At 45.5% G+C, this 19,991-nt stretch overlaps 1 protein-coding gene across 2 annotated transcripts in view; it reads right to left on the bottom strand.

Moving 5' to 3' along the window:
- Positions 1–19,991, bottom strand: part of DENND10 (DENN domain containing 10) — a 32,056-nt gene that overhangs the window by 2,323 nt on the left and 9,742 nt on the right. For both annotated transcript variants that reach the window (XM_038009605.2, XM_038009606.2), the window contains 5 exons: positions 17,818–17,966; positions 15,483–15,594; positions 12,367–12,467; positions 5,759–5,866; positions 2,731–2,825 (listed from right to left, as the gene is read on the bottom strand). In XM_038009605.2, coding sequence (XP_037865533.1) covers positions 2,731–2,825; positions 5,759–5,866; positions 12,367–12,467; positions 15,483–15,594; positions 17,818–17,966 — 565 coding nt within the window. The remainder of the gene's footprint in view (positions 1–2,730; positions 2,826–5,758; positions 5,867–12,366; positions 12,468–15,482; positions 15,595–17,817; positions 17,967–19,991) is intronic.

The raw sequence follows: 19,991 nt of genomic DNA, 5'->3' as shown, positions 1-19,991 counted from the left end.
TCTATTCTGCTTTCTAACTCTGTGAATTTGTCTGCTCTAGATAGCTCATATACATGGAATCATACAACGTTTACCCTTTAGTGTCTGGCTTACTTCATTAGCATGTTTTCAAGGTTCATCCATGTTATAGCATGTATCAGAATTCTATTCCTTTTTTCGCCCCCCAACAAAAACCACATTCAAAGCATTCCATTCCTTTTTCAGCTGAGTAATATTCTACTGTATATAAAGACTACATTTTGTTTGCCCAGTCATCTGCTGAAGGACACTAGGTTGCTTCTGCCACCTTTTAAAGGCTACTGTGAGTAACACTGCTATGGATATTTCCATACAAGTACAGTCATGCACCACGTAATGATGTTTTGGTCAACCAGGGACCACATACACAATGGTAGTCTCATAAGATGATAATGCTATATTTTTACTGTATTGTTTCTTTTTCTTTCTTTTTTTTTTTTTTTTTTTTTTTTTTTTTTTTTTTTTGAGATGGAGTTTTCCTCTTGTTGGCCAGCCTGGAGTGCAATGGCACAATCTCGGCTCACTGCAACCCCCCGCCTCCCGGGTTCGAGCAATTCTCCTGTCTTGGCTTCCCAAGTAGCTGGGATTACAGGTGCCCACTACCACACCCGGCTAAGTTTTGTATTTTTGGTAGAGACAGGGTTTTGCCATGTTGGCCAGGCTGGTCTCGAACTCCTGACCTCAGGTGATCCGCCCACCTCGGCCTCCCAAAGTGCTGGGATTACATGCATGAGCCATCAGGCCCAGCCAAGTCCCTGCTTTCAATTATTTTGGGTATATACCCAGCAACAGCATTGCCAAATCATATGGTAACTCGATGTTTAACTTTTTGAGAAATGCTGCTACTGTTTTTTGAAGAAATCTCTTCCCAAAAGTCCTTGTCTGCCTGGGATAAGTAACCCAGCACCTGCCACGCAGGCTTTATTCCTTTTGGGTGGCTGAGGACTCACTAAAGCGCTCATTAAAATCATGTCTTCTGGCCAGGCATGGTGGCTCATGCCTGTAATCCCAGCACTTTGGGAGGCTGAGGCGGGCGGATCACTGGCTCCAGTCAGGAGTTCAAGATCAGCCTGGTCAGCGTGGTGAAACCCCATCTCTACTAGAAATACAAGATTAGTCAGGTGCGGTGCCAGGCACCTGTAATCCTGGTGCCTGCTACTCGGGAGGCTGAGGCAGGAGAATCCTTTGAACCTGCGTGGTGGTGGTTGCAGTGAGCCAAGATTGCACCACTGTACTCCACCCTGGGTGACAGTGAAACTCAATGAAGAAAAAAAGTAAAAAAATCATGTCTTCTTTCTTGTTTGCTGACATCATTAATTCATGCATATATTTTTGAACCCTCACAGCATTGCCAGCACTTTCACTTGCCCTCCCCAAGGTCACATATATTATACTAAGTCATCTAGGTAGCACTTTTAGTCTGTGAACAACACAGTAATGCAAAACTCAAGTTCACACATGTTGCCGATATTGTAAGAGTATGTCTTTACTCTAATGCTGGGGGTTAGGTGGGCAGTGAGGATTCACATGGTAGGAAGGCAGCAGCCCCAGAGTCTCCAGTGTTCAGGTCCTCAGGGCAAGATCAGCCCACTCTTCCTGCTCACAGCTGGCCAGGCCATCAGCACTGCAGAGAAATGGCCCCTCTCATCTTTCTGCTGACATGTCACCTCCTTAGAGAGCTGGCCTACCCCTCCCCCAGTATTCTCTACCTCAACCCCTTCTGTCACAGTACCTATCATGGGTTGTAATTATCTTGTCATTCATTATTTTCTGTGCATCTACTCCACTGAAGTACAGGCTCCATGAGGGCAGGGATTTGCTCACCACTGCATCTCTACTGCCAGTGCAATGCCTGACAAACAGAGCTCAAGAAACACTGAGTAAATGAATGGATAAATGGAGAGGGCACCAGGTTGGGCCGAATGAGTATAGCCTGCATATCAGAGGTGCCCCTGTGCCCCCAGGGAGGACAGGTGCAGACAGAGACAGTCCTTTTGGGCCCTTCAGCCCCAGGTTATGAGTCAGGCATCTAGATGAGGCAACGCTGGAAGTTTATCCTTCAGGAGAGGAGCAAGGAGCTGGGAACAGGCCAAATGCAAGGAGCTGGGCAGGCTGCAGGCCACTATGTAGAAAGTACAAGAAATAAAACCCATTTGCCATTCCAGTTTGGCAAGGCCAGAGCAGGTGCCCACTGGTCCACATGGTCCTCCATGTGCCAGGTAGACCCCAGCAAGGAGCTGGCTCTGTGGCATGTGGCAACAATCACTAAGTGGGACAGGAGTCTGACTGCATTTCTGTTGTCCTGGAGACACGCAAAGCCAAATTTTGACAATCTATCTAGTTCCCCATGTTCAGCAACAATCTCCCCTTTATAATTTCTTCCTCCAGGGAAATTCTCCTAGGAAGAGAGAAGGCACTGGCTGGCCCAGAAAAGCCTTCCAGACCACTTGGGAGTTACATTTGTTTGCCAACGGTCGGTGTCAGCACCAGCCCCAGTGTATATCTGCCCTCGAGCCCGGTAACTAACTAGATCAGGCCAGCCTGCACCTGCTTGTCCATCATCGCTGTGGCCAGTCTGCAAACCCTCCTCTAAGCACCTGCCCGCTGGCCTCTCCCACAGCCCCCCACTCTGCTGATGTGCACACCTCTGCCGCACACCACCCAGCGACATCGCGTCAGGACTTTTAGTAAGTCAGAAGGTGAGGGAGTTACCTGTATCACCTGGCTGTCTGATTTCTCTGGATCTTCTGCAGACTGAACAATTAGCTGACCCATTTCTTTGTGCAGTTTGCCCATTGCCATGGCCTCTGGTGAGATCAAGAAGGTGAATATTTAGAAATTGACATAATAAAAACTAATCATGCCATCTATCTGAAAACTTGAAAGACCACACTGAAGAAATTTTCAAACAGCAGCTGACAGCCTCCCACATGTCCATTTTATCACTAGCCACAAATATGACAACATGCTGGGAGGAAAGGCATAATATAATCGTGATTTATACTTCTTGGCCAACATAAAAACACATCACACCAAACCAGATTTCCCCTTCACACCCACCTGACCAGAACTTTTATTTTTCTTCCCAAAGCATAATGAACAATTCTGACAACTAAATTGTGACTATAAGCCAAGAGCCTGACCTTCTAGTCCAGCTCTTTTCAGTTAAGAAATTTATCTTTTTTGGCCGGGCGCGGTGGCTCAAGCCTGTAATCCTAGCACTTTGGGAGGCCGAGACGGGCGGATCACGAGGTCAGGAGATCGAGACCATCCTGGATAACATGGTGAAACCCCGTCTCTACTAAAAAATACAAAAAACTAGCCGGGCGCGGTGGCGGGCGCCTGTAGTCCCAGCTACTCGGGAGGCTGAGGCAGGAGAATGGCGTGAACCCAGGAGGCGGAGCTTGCAGTGAGCTGAGATTGGCCACTGCACTCCAGCCTGGGCGACAGAGCGAGACTCTGTCTCAAAAAAAAAAAAAAAAAAAAAAAGAAATTTATCTTTTTGGTGGGAATATTGTGAAAGAGGAGTTTCCTGTCAGTTCCGCAGAAGACAGCTGGGCACTCAATTCGTTTAGGTTCTTAGAAATGAGCAAAGGAAGCCACCTAAGTTAGCTTGGTTACAAACACTGCTACTGTCTGCACTGAGGAGGTTAACAGAAACTTGTTTGTCACTTCAAGAGACAAACTCCATTCAAATGGTGCTGATTAGGATGAGCCCATTTTATAGACACAGAGCAACACAGGGAAGCAGGGAGATGGCCACTCTTTCTGGTCCTAACGCTTCAGCTGCTTAAGTGGCCCGGGCCACAGCCAGTTTTCTTTCACTTTCGCTTTGCAAAAGGCAGTTATTTCCTAAAGATCTGAACCCATAGTTTGAATTTTTCACTATGAGTGTGCATTATGTTTGCGATTTTACAATGAATTAAAGGAAAGTCAGTTATGGTTCTATTAATTTGAAGTTGTTCAATAAAACCTCACATAATTGAATCTAACAATTCCCAATTCAATTCCCAATCAGTCAGCATTCAGCTGTCCCCACTTTTAGGAGAAAGATAAGTGACAAAACAAAGCTGTTAGCAGTAATCCCATCTAAAACCACTACCTGAGTAGTGCTCTGGGCTCAACACACATTTAAGCCAATCTTTTGTACTTTATGTAGCTGTAATTTGGGACAATTTAAAATGTCTAAGAATGCCACTCTAACACTAGTACACCCTTTCCTGATCCTTAGCTCTAAGAACAGTTTCATTCCCTTGTGCTTACTGAGACGTGCTTCAAAAAGATTTTCCATACTGGAGTCACATTTAACCCTGTGTAGTGATAAACATCTACATATTCTTTGATACGCCTTTCTTCAAGAGGTGGAGACTTACTCCTTTCTCCTTAAATGTTGACTAAACTTAGTGATTTGCTTCTAACAAATAGCATATGGAGGAAGTAATGATGTGACTATCAATGTCTTTATCAAGACAAGATTATAAAACGCACTGTGGCTTCCTTCTCTCTCTTGGGTCACTCACTCTTGAGGGAATCAGCTGTCATACTGTAAGAACTCTCAAGCAGCCCTATGGAGAGGCCCATGGCAGGAGGAACTGAGACCTCCTGCCAACAGACATGCACGTTGAAAGCGGGTGTTCTTGCTGCAGTGGAGCCTTCAGATGACTGTGGCTCTGGGATATCGTGACTGAAACTTCCTGAGCCAAAACTACCTCTAGATAAGCCATTCCTGATCCACCAAAACTGTGAGATAAATATTGTTGTTTTAGAACATGATGGCTCATGCCTGTAATCCCAGCACTTTGAGAGGCTGAGGCCAGTGGATCACTTGAGGTTAGGAGTTCAAGACCAGCCTGGCTGACATGGTGAAACCCTGTCTCAACTAAAAATACAAAAATTAGGCCAGGCGCAGTGGCTCACGCCTGTAATCCCAGCACTTTGAGAGGCCGAGGCAGGCGGATCACGAGGTCAGGAGCTCAAGAACAGCCTGACCAACATGGTGAAACCCCATCTCCACTAAAAATACAAAATTAGCTGGGCACGGTGGCGGGCGCCTGTAATCCCAGCTACTCGGGAAGCTGAGGCAGGAGAATCACTTGAACCTGGGGGGCGGAGGTTGCAGTGAGCCAAGATTGTGCCATTGCACTCCAGCCTGGGCAACAGAGTAAGACTCCAACTTGAAAAAAAAAAAAAATTAGCCGAGCATGGTGGTGCACGCCTGTAAACCCAACTACTCGGGAGGCTGAGACATGAGAATCACCTGAATCCAGAAGGCATAGGCTGCAGCGAGCCAAAATCAGGCCACTGCACTCCAGCCTGGGAGACAGAGCGAGACTCCACCTCAAAAAAAAAAAAAAGAAGAAAGGAATATTTGTTGCTTTAAACCACCAACTTCTGTATGAATCAGAGACATTTCAAAATTAAGAAAATAAACCGCTAAGTTCTGAAGTAATTTGTTACATGGCAATAGATAATACACCTTGTTTAAACACAAAAGTGGTGAAACAAGATGAACAGACTATTTAACTTCTTAGCATATACTTTGCTTTGTAAGCACCCGGGATGTTCTGCTCATATGTCTATGTCTGCAGGAATAAATGTTGTGTTCTAGACACGGAAATCTCCATCTTCAGCAGAGTGGGTAAGCCAGCCCTCAAATACTGGTTTTAGAGAATCAGCCTAAAAATGTACAACTGTTTGGCTTATATCTTGTGTCAAGAACAGAACAGAACAGAGAACAAACCTTTTGCAAGGGGAGCAATGGTAATCTCACTCTCTGCCAGATTCACAAACACATCATAGAGGTCTGGTCTGTTGCTCACCTCCAAGTCTACAAATCCAGCGATGTAACCTGCATCATAAATATGACCAACCTTACTGGAGTAGGAAGAAATATGGTGAACCCATCAAAAGCATTGGGTCTAAAAGCTCATCGACTGCTCTCTTTCACTGCTTTATTCATTTGGGAACATTAGCTGCACCCTGTGGCAGTTACTTAGACTACATTATCATCAGTTGCCTGAAGAAATTCACACAACTCCACATATTCCAAAATCATCCGTCAGTGTCAAAGACAAGACTGAAGTAGGGCATTTACTTTCCAATCATTGCTCTTGGGGTCAAGAATGATAGCTGGGGCAGAAGGCAGCAAGGAATCTCTTGACTGATGTTCCCCCTTCAGGTCTTTGCCTTCAGGAAATCAATGCCAAATTCCTGGGTTCTCAGGGTAGAAATGGCATCATCTTTAAGGATTCAAGGCAACTCAGGAATTAGCAGACCTCTGGGATTGGTGTTAGAACAATGATTCCCAGATTTTTTTGATTTCACAGAGAATACAATTACCAAAAAAAAAAAAAAAAAAATCTGAGGAGTGACTGGTCTGGTTTGGATCCGTGTTCCCACGCAAATCTCATGTCAAATTGTAATCCTCAATGTTGGAGGTGGGGCTGGGTGAGAGGTGACTAGATCATGGGGGTGATTTCTCATGAATGGTTTAGCACCATCCCCTTAGTGTGGTTCTCATGATTGAGTTCTCACAAGATCTGGTTTAAAAGTATACAGCACCTTCCCCCACCTTCCTCCTGCTCCAACCATGTAAGACGTGCCTGCTTCCCCTTCACCGCCTGCTTCCCCTTCACCCTCTGCCATGATTGTAAGTTTCCTGAGGCCTCCACAGAAGCTGAAGCCACTATGCTTCCTGTACAGTCTGCAGAACCATGTGCCAATTCAACTGCTTTTCTTTATAAATTACCTAGTATCAGTTATCTTTTTTTTTTTTTTTTTTTTAAAGACAGAGTCTCACTCTGTAACCCAGGCCAGAGTATAGTAGCATGATCTTGGCTCACTGTAACCTCCACCTCCCGGGTTCAAGTGATTCTCCTGCCTCAGCCTCCTGAGTAGCTGGGACTACAGGCATGTGCCACCACGCCTGGCTAATTTTTGTATTTTGAGTAGAGACGGGGTTTCACCATATTAGCTAGGTTGGTCTCAAACTCCTGACCTCGTGATCCGCCTGCCTCAGCTTTCCAAAGTGCTGGGATTACAGGCGAGCCACCGCACCCAGCCTTTTTGTTCATTCGTTTTTGAAACAGAGTCTCTCTGTTGCCCAGGCTGGAGGGCAGTGGCGCAATCTTGGCTCACTGCAACCTCCACCTCCTGGGTTTAAGCAATTCTCCTGTCTCAGCCTCCTGAGTAGCTGGGACTACAGGCATATGCCACCACGCCCGGCTAAGTTTTGTGTGTTTAGTAAAGACAGGGTTTCACCATATTGGTCAGGCTGGTCTTGAACTCATGACCTCAGGTGATCCACCCACCTCGGCCTCCCAAAGTGCTGGGATTACAGGTGTGAGCCACCATGCCCGGCCTTCAGTTATTTCTTTATAGCAGTGCAAGAACACACTAATACAAGGACCAATTTATCATTCCTAGAGTTTTACTTTAAAAAACAACAGGTGGGGGCAGTGGCTCACACCTGTAATCCCAGCACTTTGGAAAGTCGAGGTGGGAGGATCACTTGAGGCCAGGAGTTTGAGACCATCCTGGCCAACATGATGAAACCCTGTCTCTACTAAAAATACAAAAATTAGCTGGTGGCCAGGAGTGGTGGCTGATGCCTGTAATCCTAGCACTTTGGGAGGCTGAGGCGGGTGGATTGCTTGAGCTCAGGAGTTCCAGGCCTGCCTGGGCAACATGGTGAAACCCGAAACCCCATCTCTACTAAAAAAATATATATATATATATAATTAGCTGGGCATGGTGGCACATGCCTGTAGTCCCTGTTACTCGGGAGGCTGAGGCATGAGAATCGCTTGAACCTGGGAGGTGGAAGTTGCAGTGAGCCAAGATCACGTCACTGCACCCCAGCCTGGGTGACAGAGCAAGACTCTGTCTCAAAAAATAAAATAAAATAAAATAATTAACAAAACAACAAAAACAAAACCTACTACTGAGAGCCATACCCAGGCCCACCCATGAATGAGAAAAAGTGACAGATGACAAGTAATATTACTCATTACTGAAAAAAAAAAAGAGATTATTCAATAAATGTCCTGGTCCAAGTGGTTATCTATAGGGTAAAAAAGTTCAGTCAGATCCCAAACTCACACACTACACAAAAAATTATTTCAGATAAATTAATAACTTAAGTGGGAAATAAAAAACATTAAAAAATTTTGGGCCAGGCACAGTAGCTCACACCTATAATCTCAGCACTTTGGGAGGCCAAGGTGGGTGGACTGTTTGAGCTCAAAAGTTTGAGACCAGTCAGGACAACATGGTAAAACCTTATCTCTACAAAAAAAAATAAAATACAAAAATTAGCCAGGCACGGTGGCACATGCCTGTAGTCCCAGCTACTTGGGAGGCTGGGGTAGAAGGATGGCTTAAGCCCAGGAGGTGGAGGTTGCAGTGAGCTGAGATTGAGCCACTGCACTCCAGCCTGGGCGACAGAGCAAGACCCTGTCTTAAAAAAAAATAAAATAAAATAAAATAAAAAGAGAACGAAAAGTTTTCATAAGAAAATGGCCGGGCACAGTGGCTCATGCCTATAATCCCAGATTCCAGGAATTCGAGACAAGCCTGGGCAATAAAGCAAGACCTTGTATCTAAAAAAAAAATACAGACGGCTGGGCGCGGTGGCTCATGCCTGTAATCCCAGAACTTTGGGAGGCCAAGGCAGGTGGATGATATGAGGTCAGGAGTTCGAGACCAGCTTGACCAATATGGTGAACCCCTGTCTCTACTAAAAATACAAAAATTAGCCAGGCGTGGTGGTGGGTTCCTGTAGTCCCAGCTACTCAGGAGGCTGAGACAGGAGAATTGCTTGAACCAGGGAGGTGGAGTTTGCAGTGAGCTGAGATCGTGCCACTGTACTACGGCCTGGATAACAAAGCGAGACTTCGTCTCAAAAAAAGACAGGCAATAACAAACGATGGCAACGATGTAGAGAAAAAGAACTCTTGTACACTGTTGGTGGGAATGTAAATTAGTACAGTCACTATGGAGAACAGTATGGAAATTCCTCAAAAAACTAAAAATAGAACTACCATATGATCCAGCAATCCCACTACTGGGTGTATACCCCCAAAAAAGTAAATCAGTGTATCAAAGAGATACCACCACTCCCATGTTCATTGCAGCACTGTTCACAACTGCCAAGATTTGGAATCCAACCAAGTGTCCATCAGCAGATGAATGGAAAAGAAAATGTGGTACATATACACAGTGGAATATTATACAGCCATAAAAAGGAATGAAATTCTGTCATTTGCAACAACATGGATGGAATTGGAAGCATCAATGTTAAGTAAAAGAAGCCAGGGCAGAAAGACAAATTTTGCATGTTCTCACTTATTTGTGGGAGCTAAAAATTAAAACAATGGAACTCAGGGAGACAGAAAGTAGAATGGTGGGTACCAGAGGTTAGGAAGGGTAGTGGGGAGAGGAGTAAAATTTGGGATGGTTAGTGGATACAAAAATATAGTTAGAATGAATAAGACCTAGTATTTGATAGCACAATAGGGTGACTATAGTGAATAATTTATTGTATATTTAAAAATAACTAGAAGTTGGCTGGGCACAGTGGCTCACACCTGTAATCCCAACACTTTGGGAAGCTGAGGCAGGTGGATCACCTGAGGTCAGAAGTTTGAGACCAGCCTGGCCAACATGGTAAAACCCCATCTCTATTCTCTAACAAAAATACAAAAAAATTAGCCGGGCATGGTGTGCACACCTGTAATCCCAGCTACTCGGGCGGCTGAGGCAGGAGAATCGCTTGAACTTGGGAGGTGGAGGCTGTAGTATGCTGAGATCGTGCCACTGCACTCCAGCCTGGGCAACAGAGTGAGACTCCAACTCAAAAAAAAACTAGAAGTGGAATCACAACGTCCCTAAAACAAAGAAATCATAAATGCTTGAGGTGATGGATACTGCAACTACCCTGATGTAATCATTATACACATTGTAGGCCTGTATCAAAACATCACATGTGGCCGGGCGCGGTGGCTCACGCCTGTAATCCCAGCACTTTGGGAGGCCGAGGCGGGCGGATCACAAGGTCAGGAGATCGAGACCATCCTGGCTAACACGGTGAAACCCCGTCTCTACTAAAAATAGAAAAAATTAGCCGGGCGCAGTGGCGGGCGCCTGTAGTCCCAGCTACTCGGGAGGCTGAGGCAGGAGAATGGCGTGAACCCGGGAGGCGGAGCTTGCAGTGAGCCGAGATCGCGCCACTGCACTCCAGCCTGGGCGACAGAGTGAGACTCCGTCTCAAAAAAAAAAAAAAAAAAATCACATGTACCCCATAAATACATATACCTATTATATACCCATAATAATTAAAAAGTTAAGATGAAAAAAAAAAGTCACTGGTAAACTTTTTTTTTTTTTTTTTTTTTTTTTTTTTTTTTGAGACGGAGTCTGGCTCAGTCGCCCAGGCTGGAGTGCAGTGGCGCGATCTCGGCTCACTGCAAGCTCCGCCTCCCAGGTTCACGCCATTCTCCTGCCTCAGCCTCCCGGGTAGCCGGGACTACAGGCGCCCGCCACCTCGCCCGGCTAATTTTTTTGCATTTTTAGTAGAGACGGGGTTTCACCGTGTTAGCCAGGATGGTCTCGATCTCCTGACCTCGTGATCCGCCCGCCTCGGCCTCCCAAAGTGCTGGGATTACAGGCGTGAGCCACCGCGCCCGGCCACTGGTAAACTTTTAAGACTAGAACTTTACAAGTTCTGCTGGGCACAATGGCTCATGCAATCCAGGCACTTTGGGAGGCCGAGGCAGGAGGATCACCTAAGGTAAGGAATTTGAGCCAGCCTGGCCAACACGGAGAAACCTTGTCTCTACTAAAAATATAAAAATTAGCTGCGCATGGTGGCAGGTGCCTGTAATCCCAGCTACTAGGGAGGCTAAGGCAGGAGAATTGCTTGAACCCAGGAGATGGAGGTTGCAGTGAGCCGAGATCGCACCATTGCACTCCACCCTGGGCAAAAAGAACAAAACTCCATCTTAAGAGAAAAAAAAAGAACTTTACAAGTATAATTAAAAAATTTTAAAAGACGGGGTCTCCTGTGTTGCCCAGGCTGGTCTGGAACTCCCGGGCTCAGGTGATCACCCCACCTTGGCATCCCAAAGTGCTGGAATTACAGGTGTCAGCCACTGTGCCCAGCCAAAAACAGGTTGCATTTTGATGATGGCTGAACAACAATGTGAATGTACTTAATGCCACTGAACTCTATGTTTAAAAATGGTTAAAAAGGTAAATGGAGCTGTGCGTGGTGGCTGACGCCTGTAATCCCAACAGTGTGGGAGGCCAAGATGGGCAGATCGCTTGAGTTCAAGAGTTCAAGACCAGCTTGAGCAACATAGGAAGACCCAGTCTCAAAAAAAAAAGTAAATCTTTTTTTTCTGGAGACAGAGTCTCGCTCTGTCGCCCTAGCTGGGGTGCAGCAGCTCAATCTCGGCTCACTGTGACCTCCATCTCCTGGATTGAAGCGATTCTTGTGCCTCAGCCTCCCAAGTAGCTGGGACTACCCATCACCAAGGCTGGCTAATTTTTTTTTTTTTTTTTGTATTTTAATAGAGATGTGGTTTTACCACATTGGTTAGGGTGGTCTCAAACTCCTGAGCTCAGGCAATCCACTTGCCTCGGCCTTCTAAAGTGCTAGGGTTACAGGTATGAGGCACCGCGCCTGGCCAAGAAAAGGTAAATCCTACATGCATTTTACCAAAAAAAAAAATTTTTTTTTTTGAGACGGAGTTTCACTGTTGTTGCCCAGGCTGGAGTGCAGTGGCATGATCTCAGCTCACCACAACCTCTGCCTCCTGGGTTCAAGCGTTTCTCCTGCCTCAGCCTCCCAAGTAGTTGGGATTACAGGCATGCACCACCATGCCCGGCTAATTTTTTGTATTTTTAGTAGAGACTGGGTTTCTCCATGTTGGTCAGGCTGGTCTCGAACTCCCGACCTCAGGTGATCCGCCTACCTTGGCCTTCCAAAGTCCTGGGATTACAGGCGTGAGCTACCGCACCCGGCCACAGTTTTTTTTTAAACTAAAAAAAATATATATATATATATAAGGTCAAAAAATTGATTGCGTGTGCCAAAGAAATAATAAAGGATCAGTATTCCACTTAGGAATGCACAAAATAAAAACAAGTGGAGTAAAATTAGCAGGGCGTGGTGGTGCATGCCTATAATCCCAGCTACGTGGGAGGCTAAGGCAGAAGAATCGAAGGCAGAGGTTGCGGTGAGCTGAGATTATGCCATTGCACTCCATCCTGGGCAACAAGAGTGAAACTCCGTCTCAGGAAGAAAAAAAAAGTGAAACAGTTCCTCCCCGGGATCCTCTTGTCTACCTGTGCACATCTGCAGGGCTTCCAGCTCATCGGCGTTGAGGTGCACGTAAGAGTGAAGGATGGTCCAGTCCTGTCGGTGCCACACCAGGGCAGGCAGAGTCCTGGGGAATCAAGGCAAGAACTCAAGTTGTTGCTGGTCCACACCTTAAAGACTCAGCCTGCCCCTTCTCCTCTTCCTGAGGAGGAAATGAAGAGGGTAGAGTTTATAGCTAATCAGGGACAGAGGTGAGACCAAGTCCCAAATGTGCTAACCTCTGGGCTTCAAATTAAAGCAATGCAATGTTTTATTATTTATTTTTTTGAGATGGAGTTTCACTTGTCACCCAGGCTGGAGCAATGGCGTGATTTTGGCTCACCGCAACCTCCACCTCCGGGGTTCAAGTGATTCTCCTGCCTCAGCCTCCCAAGTAGCTGGGACTACAGGTGCCTGCCACCACGGACCGGTTAATTTTTGTATTTTTAGTAGAGATGGGGTTTCACCATGTTGGCCAGGCTGATCTTGAACTCCTGACCTCAGGTGACCCGCCTGCCTTGGCCTCCCAAAGTGCTAGGATTACAGGTGTGAGCCACTGCACGCATCCTCTATGCAATATTTTAAACTCTGCTCTTGGGGATCAGATCAGCTACAGAAAGCTCAAGGTGAAATTTCAAAAGATCCCTGTGGTAGCAAGGAGTGATGCTTCTAAGGTTTTCCTCTGAACATCCCACTCTGGAGACTGCCATGGAAAGGGAGTCTGAAGGTAAAATTCAAAGTTACCTCTGCAAGCAAGAAATTTTCTGGAAGTCTCCCGTTTATATTTAAAATTCTAGTAAAACTCGCAAACCACGTGTGTTTGTTTTCCTATGACACAGGTTTCTTTGAAAAAAACTTATGGTAGAATAATGACTGCAACAAGATGTATCAAATTTATCTGTGGCTTCATGAACCCCCGGTGCCCTGCTCAATATGTCAGAAGCTATGACCGGTCCAGTTTAAGTAGCATACGGAGAGGGGGAAAAGGTGATGGGATAGAAAATACAGGCTTTTGGACCCAGAGAGGGCAGGGTAAAAGTTCTGGCCCTCTCACTTAAAATCTGATGCAATCATGATCATAACAATAACAACTTCTAAAGTGTATCTTAGAGGCTAGGTATACGTTAAGCTAGGTACATGTTAAGCATCTTACACAAATTATTTCCAGCCTTAAAAACAAACTTGTAAGGTAGATATTATGATCATTTTACAGATAAAGAAACACAGGCTCAGAAACAATCAATATCTTTTGTTTTGTTTCTGTGACAGGGTCTCACTCTGTCGTCCAGGCTGGGCTGCAGTGACGTGATCATGGCTCACTGCAGCTTCCACCTCCTGGGCTCAAGCGATCCTCCCACCTCAGTCTCCTGTGTAGCTCGGGCTACGGGTACATGCCATCATGCCTGGCTAAGTTTTGTATTTTTTTATAGAGATGGGGTTTTGCTGTGTTGCCCAGGCTGGTCTTGAACTTCTGGTCTTAGGCAATCTGCTAGCCTCAGCCTCCCAAAGTGCTGGGATTACAGGTGTGAGTCACCATGCCCGGCCAACATTCAGTATCTTTTATGTGTTCACAGAGCTAATAAGTTGCCCTCCCAAGATTTCAACTCAGTTCTTTCTGACTATGAAGCCTTTGTTCTTTTCATTACCTTATACTTATCCTCTGCCAACCTTAATTTTCTCATTCATAAAACAGGGTAAAAATACTTCCTGGCAGGGTTCTTGTTATAAGTACATTCAGTAATTTAAGGTATCTTATAAAATGCCTGGCATACAGTAAACCCAACACGAATGCTAAGTCCTCTTGCTTTTAAAAGAGGACCTGGCCAGGCACAGTGGCTCATGCCTGTAATCCCAGCACTTTAGGAGGCTGAGGCGGGAGGATCACGAGGTCAAGAGATCGAGACCATCCTGGCCAACATGGTGAAACCCCATCTCTACTAAAAATACAAAAAATAGCTGGGCGTGGTGGTGCGTGCCTGTACTCTCAGCTACTCGGGAGACTGAGGCAGAAGAATCACTTGAACCCAGGGAACTGCAGTGAGCCGAGACTGCGCCACTGCACCACTCCAGCCTGGCGACAAAGCGAGATTCTGTTGCAAAAAAAAAAAAAGACCTAATGGCTGGGTGTGGTGGTTCATGTCTGTAATCTCAGCGGAGGCAGGAGGATCACTTGAGCCCAGGAGTTCAAGACCAGCCTGGCCAACATAGTGAGACCCCAGAAACCCCATCTTGACAAAAAATATAAAATAAAAGAAAAAAGAAAAAAATTTAAAAGGACCTAATAACAAGTTAGATTTAGTAAACAAAAACTCTTTAAAAATATGTATGGCAGGTGGGGGGGCCGTTAGAGGGGACGGGGCCTGGCAGGCACCTCCTGGCCCTGAGCTGACCCTCCTGGCAAAAAAATTATTAACAATAACAAAATCTATATGTATTTTGGCCGGGCACAGTGGCTCACGCCTATAATTCCAGCACTCTGGGAGGCCAAGGCATGAGGATCACTGGAGCCTAGGAGTTTGAGACCACCCTGGGCAACACAGCAAGACCCCATGTCTACTAAAAATGAAAATAAAATAAAATTTTAAAAATCTATATGTACTCTCAAAATAAGTCTTTGTCCTGCTCTAACATTTTTAAATTAAAACAAGAAAAAAAAAAGAGTCTTTGATAAAATTGAACAGAAGGAACAATTTACCTAAAACAGGTCGGCAAACTATGGCCCATGGGCCAGCTGCCTGTCCTTGAAAATAAAGTTTCACTGACCACAGCCATGCTGAGTCATTTAAGTACATGTCATCCATGGTTGCTTTTGTGCTACCCAGGCAGTTGAGTAGTTGGGACAGTGACCATATGGCTCACAAACCTAAAGTATTTACTGTCTGGCAAGGAAAAGTTTGCTAACCCCCTGCTCTAAAATAGTCATAAATAGTCCAAATCAGTGGCCTTGAACTACTAGAGCTAAACAGAAACTTCAGACCAAAGGTGGTATTTCACCACATGCTATTTATAGCAAATGTGCAACAGAACAGAGCACACAGTAACATCTAGTACCGCAAACTGTCTGCCAAGAAAGTTAACACTTTTTGATAATTAGAGATGATACCTGGTAAACTCCTGGACCGCTTCTATTTTGGGGTGATACACCACAATTCTTTTCTTTAGCATCAGTGCTGTGTGTAAGATAACAGTTTCCATTCCAAACTGAGATACAATGTCTTCAAGAAAGAGAAATTGTAATGTTACTGCATTACACATCATGTAAAGAAATAAAGGTTTTTTTTTTTTTTTCTTTTTTTGTTTTTTGAGACAGAGTCTCACTGTGTCACCCAGGGTAGAGTGCAGTGGCATGATCTTTGCTCACTGCAACCTGCCTCCTGGGCTCAAGTGATTCTCCTGCTTCAGCTTCCTAGGTAGCTTGGATTACAGGCACAAGCTACCATGCCCAACTAATATTTGTATTTTTAGTAGAGATGGGATTTCACCATGTTGGCCAGGCTGATCTCGAACGCCTGACCTCAAGTGATCCACTCACCTCAGCCTCCCAAAGTGTTGGGATTACAGGTGTAAGTCACAGTGCCTGGCCTACAAAATTATTTTTAATACAGAGAATTTAGGCAAATGTCGTAAAGCTTACAAACACTTTATTTGGTGGACGAGGGGATCTATCCTATGTCGGCTTCCCAGGACGTGTGCTCTGCCCCACATGAGACTCTATGGTGGGATGCATAGAGGAAGCTAGATTCACAAAAAAGTGAAACAACTGATGTGAAGGGAACCAGCACCTTTCTGTATCATTAAAACTTCCTGATTAAAAAAAATAATAAAGTGTCTGCCAGGTGCAGGGTGGCTCATGTCTGTAATCCCAACACTTTGGGAGGCCAAGGTGGGAGGATCACTTGAGCCCAGGAGTTTGAGATCAGCCTGGGCAACACAGGGAGACTCTGTCTCTAAAAAATGTTTAAAAAGTATATGGGGCCGGGTGCAGTGCCTCACACTGTAATCCCAGCACTTTGGGAGGCCTAAGTAGGCGGGTCGCCTGAGGTCAGGAGTTTGACACCAGCCTGGCCAACATGGTGCAACCCCATCTCTACTAAAAATACAAAATTAGGCTGGGAGCAGTGGCTCACACCTGTAATTCCAGCACTTTGGAAGGCCAAGGCAGGTGGATCACCTGAGGTCAGGAGTTCCAGACCAGCCTGGCCAACATGGAGAAACCCCATCTCTACTAAAAATACAAAATTAGGCGGGCGTGGTGGCACATGCCTGTAATCCCAGCTACTAGGGAGGCTGAGGCAGGAGAATCACTTGAACCCAGGAGGCAGAGGATGCGGTGAGCCACGATCGCGCCACCTAGCCTGGGCAACAAGAGCGAAACTCTGTCTCAAAAAAAAAAAAAAAAAAAAAAATTAGTTGGGTGTGGTGGCAGGTGCCTGTAGTCCCAGCTACCTGGGAGGCTAAGGCACGAGAATCACTTGAACCTGGAAGGCAGAGGTTGCGGTGAGCTGAGATCATGCCACTGCACTCCAGCCTGGGTGACACAGTGAGATTCTGTCTCAAAAAAAAAAAAAAAAAAATTAGCTGGGCAGGGCATGGTGGTGTGCACCTGTAGTCCCAGCTACTCGGGAGGCTGAGGTGGAAGGATTGGTTGAGTCCAGGAAGTTGAGGTTACAGTGAGCCGTGATTGTACCACCACTGCACTTCAGCCTCAGTGACAAAGCAAGACCTTGTCTCAAAAGGAAAAAAAATAAGTCCATTAACTCCACCATGTCCCCCAGTATCATTACTTAAGTCCTTAAGTTAGCCTGACAAACACCTAACACCTCAACAGGGATGCTGAGAAAACTCAAAGAACAGCGGGATCAAAAGAAAAGACAGATGGGCACTGTGGGGGGACATGACAGAGAGCAGCCTCGCCTTCAGAGATCCCCTCGCCTCCTGCTCAGGGACACTGAAGTCTGTGGCTTAGGCCTGGGCTGTCTGCATTTTGGATTTTCCAGCTAGAACTTAAATTAGGAGCTTGGGGTCAAGGACTTGGGCTCTTCAGATGACAGAGATAACTGCTAAGATCTAAGAAAAGAAATGTAATCCATGACGACCTCGAGCCACAAAATTCAGCTTACCAGTGAGAAAACATTTCTAAAATAGCCAATAGAATAATATGGAAACAAACACCACAAAAACCTGTTTTCCTGTGAGAGAATTCTAACTCAATAAGGAAATACCAGGTTAAAGTTACCCTCTTGTGTACAAATGATATGAAAAATATTATGTAAATGAAAATAACGTAAGGAAGGATTAGAATTATCTAGTCTATTTAGATAATTCTAGTTAGATAATCTAATTATCTAATTACTCTATTAGGAACCATAGGATCTAATGAGACTGTTCTTGGCTTGGGGATTTTGTCGTTGGATGGGTTTTGTTTTTTCCCTTCTTACCTTTGATGGAGCCAGCCAGGTAGGCCTTTCGGACATCAAAATCCTTACTAAGGAAAGAGCCATTTTCTTCACTCTGGCATATCCCCTTTGTGAGAACTGCAATATAACTCTCCATCATTTTAACTGGGCTCCCATGTTTCAGGTACATTCTGTAAGAAAGGACAACAAAGCAACTATGCTTCCATTTGGCATAAATCATGTGGAGATAAGCACCCAGGCTTGTCTGGGAGCTTTCTCAAGAATCCGAAGCCACCTTGCTATGCCCTTCTGAATGCTTCACTCTTCTTTTTTTTGAGACAGAGTCTCACTCTGTCACCCAGGCTAGAGTGCAGTGGCACAATCTTAGCTCACTGAAACCTCCACCTCCTGGCTTCAAGTGTTTCTCCCGCCTCAGTCTCCCGAGTAGCTGGGATTACAGGTGTGCGCCACCATACCCCGCTAATTTTTGTAATTTTAGTAGAGATGTGATCTCACCATATTGGCCAGGCTGGTCTCTAACTCCTGACCTCAGGTGATCCACCCACCTCAGCCTCCTAAAGTGCTGGGATTACAGACATGAGTTACTGCACTTGGCCTGAATGCTTGAATCTTTTCATGTAGAAAGCAGTGTTACTTCAGTGAAACGCCGTCTCTACTAAAAATACAAAAAATTAGCTGGGCATGGTGGCAGGCGCCTGTAGTCCCAGCTACTTGGGAGGCCAAGGCAGGAGAATGGCGTGAACCCGGGAGGTGGAGCTTGCAGTGAGCCGAGATTGCGCCACTGCAATCCAACCTGGGCAACAGAGTGATGAGACTCCGTCTCAAAAAAAAAAAAAATGTTGTGCACTTATCCTGTGTCTCACATTCCCAACTGGGGTTCTTAGTCATGCAACTCTGTTTTATTACTGAGATTTCCTTTGACAAGAAAGGAGTTTTATGCACTGTTCACAGAGAAAGCAGTAATTAGTTGTAGAACCCATACTTATTATTAGAGTTCCCAGAGGTAGCTACATTTAGCTAATTAAGAAATCAGGCCGGGCACGGTGGCTCAAGCCTATAATCCCAGCACTTTGGGAGGCCGAGATGGGCGGATCACGAGGTCAGGAGATCGAGACCATCCTGGCTAACATGGTGAAACCCCGTCTCTACTAAAAAATACAAAAAACTAGCGGGGCGAGGTGGCGGGCACCTGTAGTCCCAGCTACTCGGGAGGCTGAGGCAGGAGAATGGCGTAAACCCGGGAGGCGCAGCTTGCAGTAAGCTGAGATCCGGCCACTGCACTCCAGCCCGGGGGACAGAGCGAGACTCCGTCTCAAAAAAAAAAAAAAAAAAGTCAACATTCCTTTAGGTTTCTGGTAATAAATGCACATTAGACATTCATCATCAAGTTAAAGCTTCCAGAAAATGCTGACAGGAAACTGGATGCATTTATAGCTCATATGTGGAATCCGTCTCTTCCCCTTGAAATCTCTTCCTGTGAGCAACAAAAACTAAATTTTGCTTGAGAAACATGACTGGGTCTATTTGGGCCTTTCAGGAGCTGGTGGGATACAAAATCGGGAAGAAAATAAAACATATTTAACACAGATCACTTGAGGGCTGGGCACAGTGACTCACACCTGTAATCACAGCACTTTGGGAGGCCAAGGCGGGCAGATCATTTGAGGCCAGGAGTTCGAGACCAGCCCGGGCAACACGGTGAAACCCTGTCTCTGCTAAAAACACAAAAATTAGCTGGGCCTGGTGGCTCATGCCTGTAATCCCAGCTACTTGGGAGGCTGAGGCAGGAGAATCGCTTGAAGCCAGGAGGAGGAGGTTGCAGTGAGTCAAGATCACACCACTGCACTCCAGCCTGGGCAACAGAGTGAGATTCCGTATCAAAAAAAAAACAAGACAGATCACTTGAAAATTATATTTATCACAGACTAAAGGAAAAAAGCAAGTGTTTTAACTGCTTGCCACCTTTTGTCAATCATCAGTGTTTTTAAAAAATTACGAATTCAGTTCACAACTTGAGGGAAAAAAGGTAAAGAACAAGGAATGTGGTGAGCTTTCACACACATAAAATAAATTCAAACCCAGGAACTCACACACAAGCTCACACGGGGAGAAAAACTTCTCTGATAGGATGTAAAAAAGGAGGTCACAGGAGTTGTGTGGAGTGGGGGTCAGGAGGTAGAACTGGAGTCTGGGAA

The sequence above is a fragment of the Chlorocebus sabaeus genome, chromosome 9 (genome assembly GCF_047675955.1).
Source record: "Chlorocebus sabaeus isolate Y175 chromosome 9, mChlSab1.0.hap1, whole genome shotgun sequence".
Classification (NCBI taxonomy): domain Eukaryota; kingdom Metazoa; phylum Chordata; class Mammalia; order Primates; family Cercopithecidae; genus Chlorocebus; species Chlorocebus sabaeus.
This window is presented reverse-complemented; position numbering and strand designations above follow the sequence as displayed.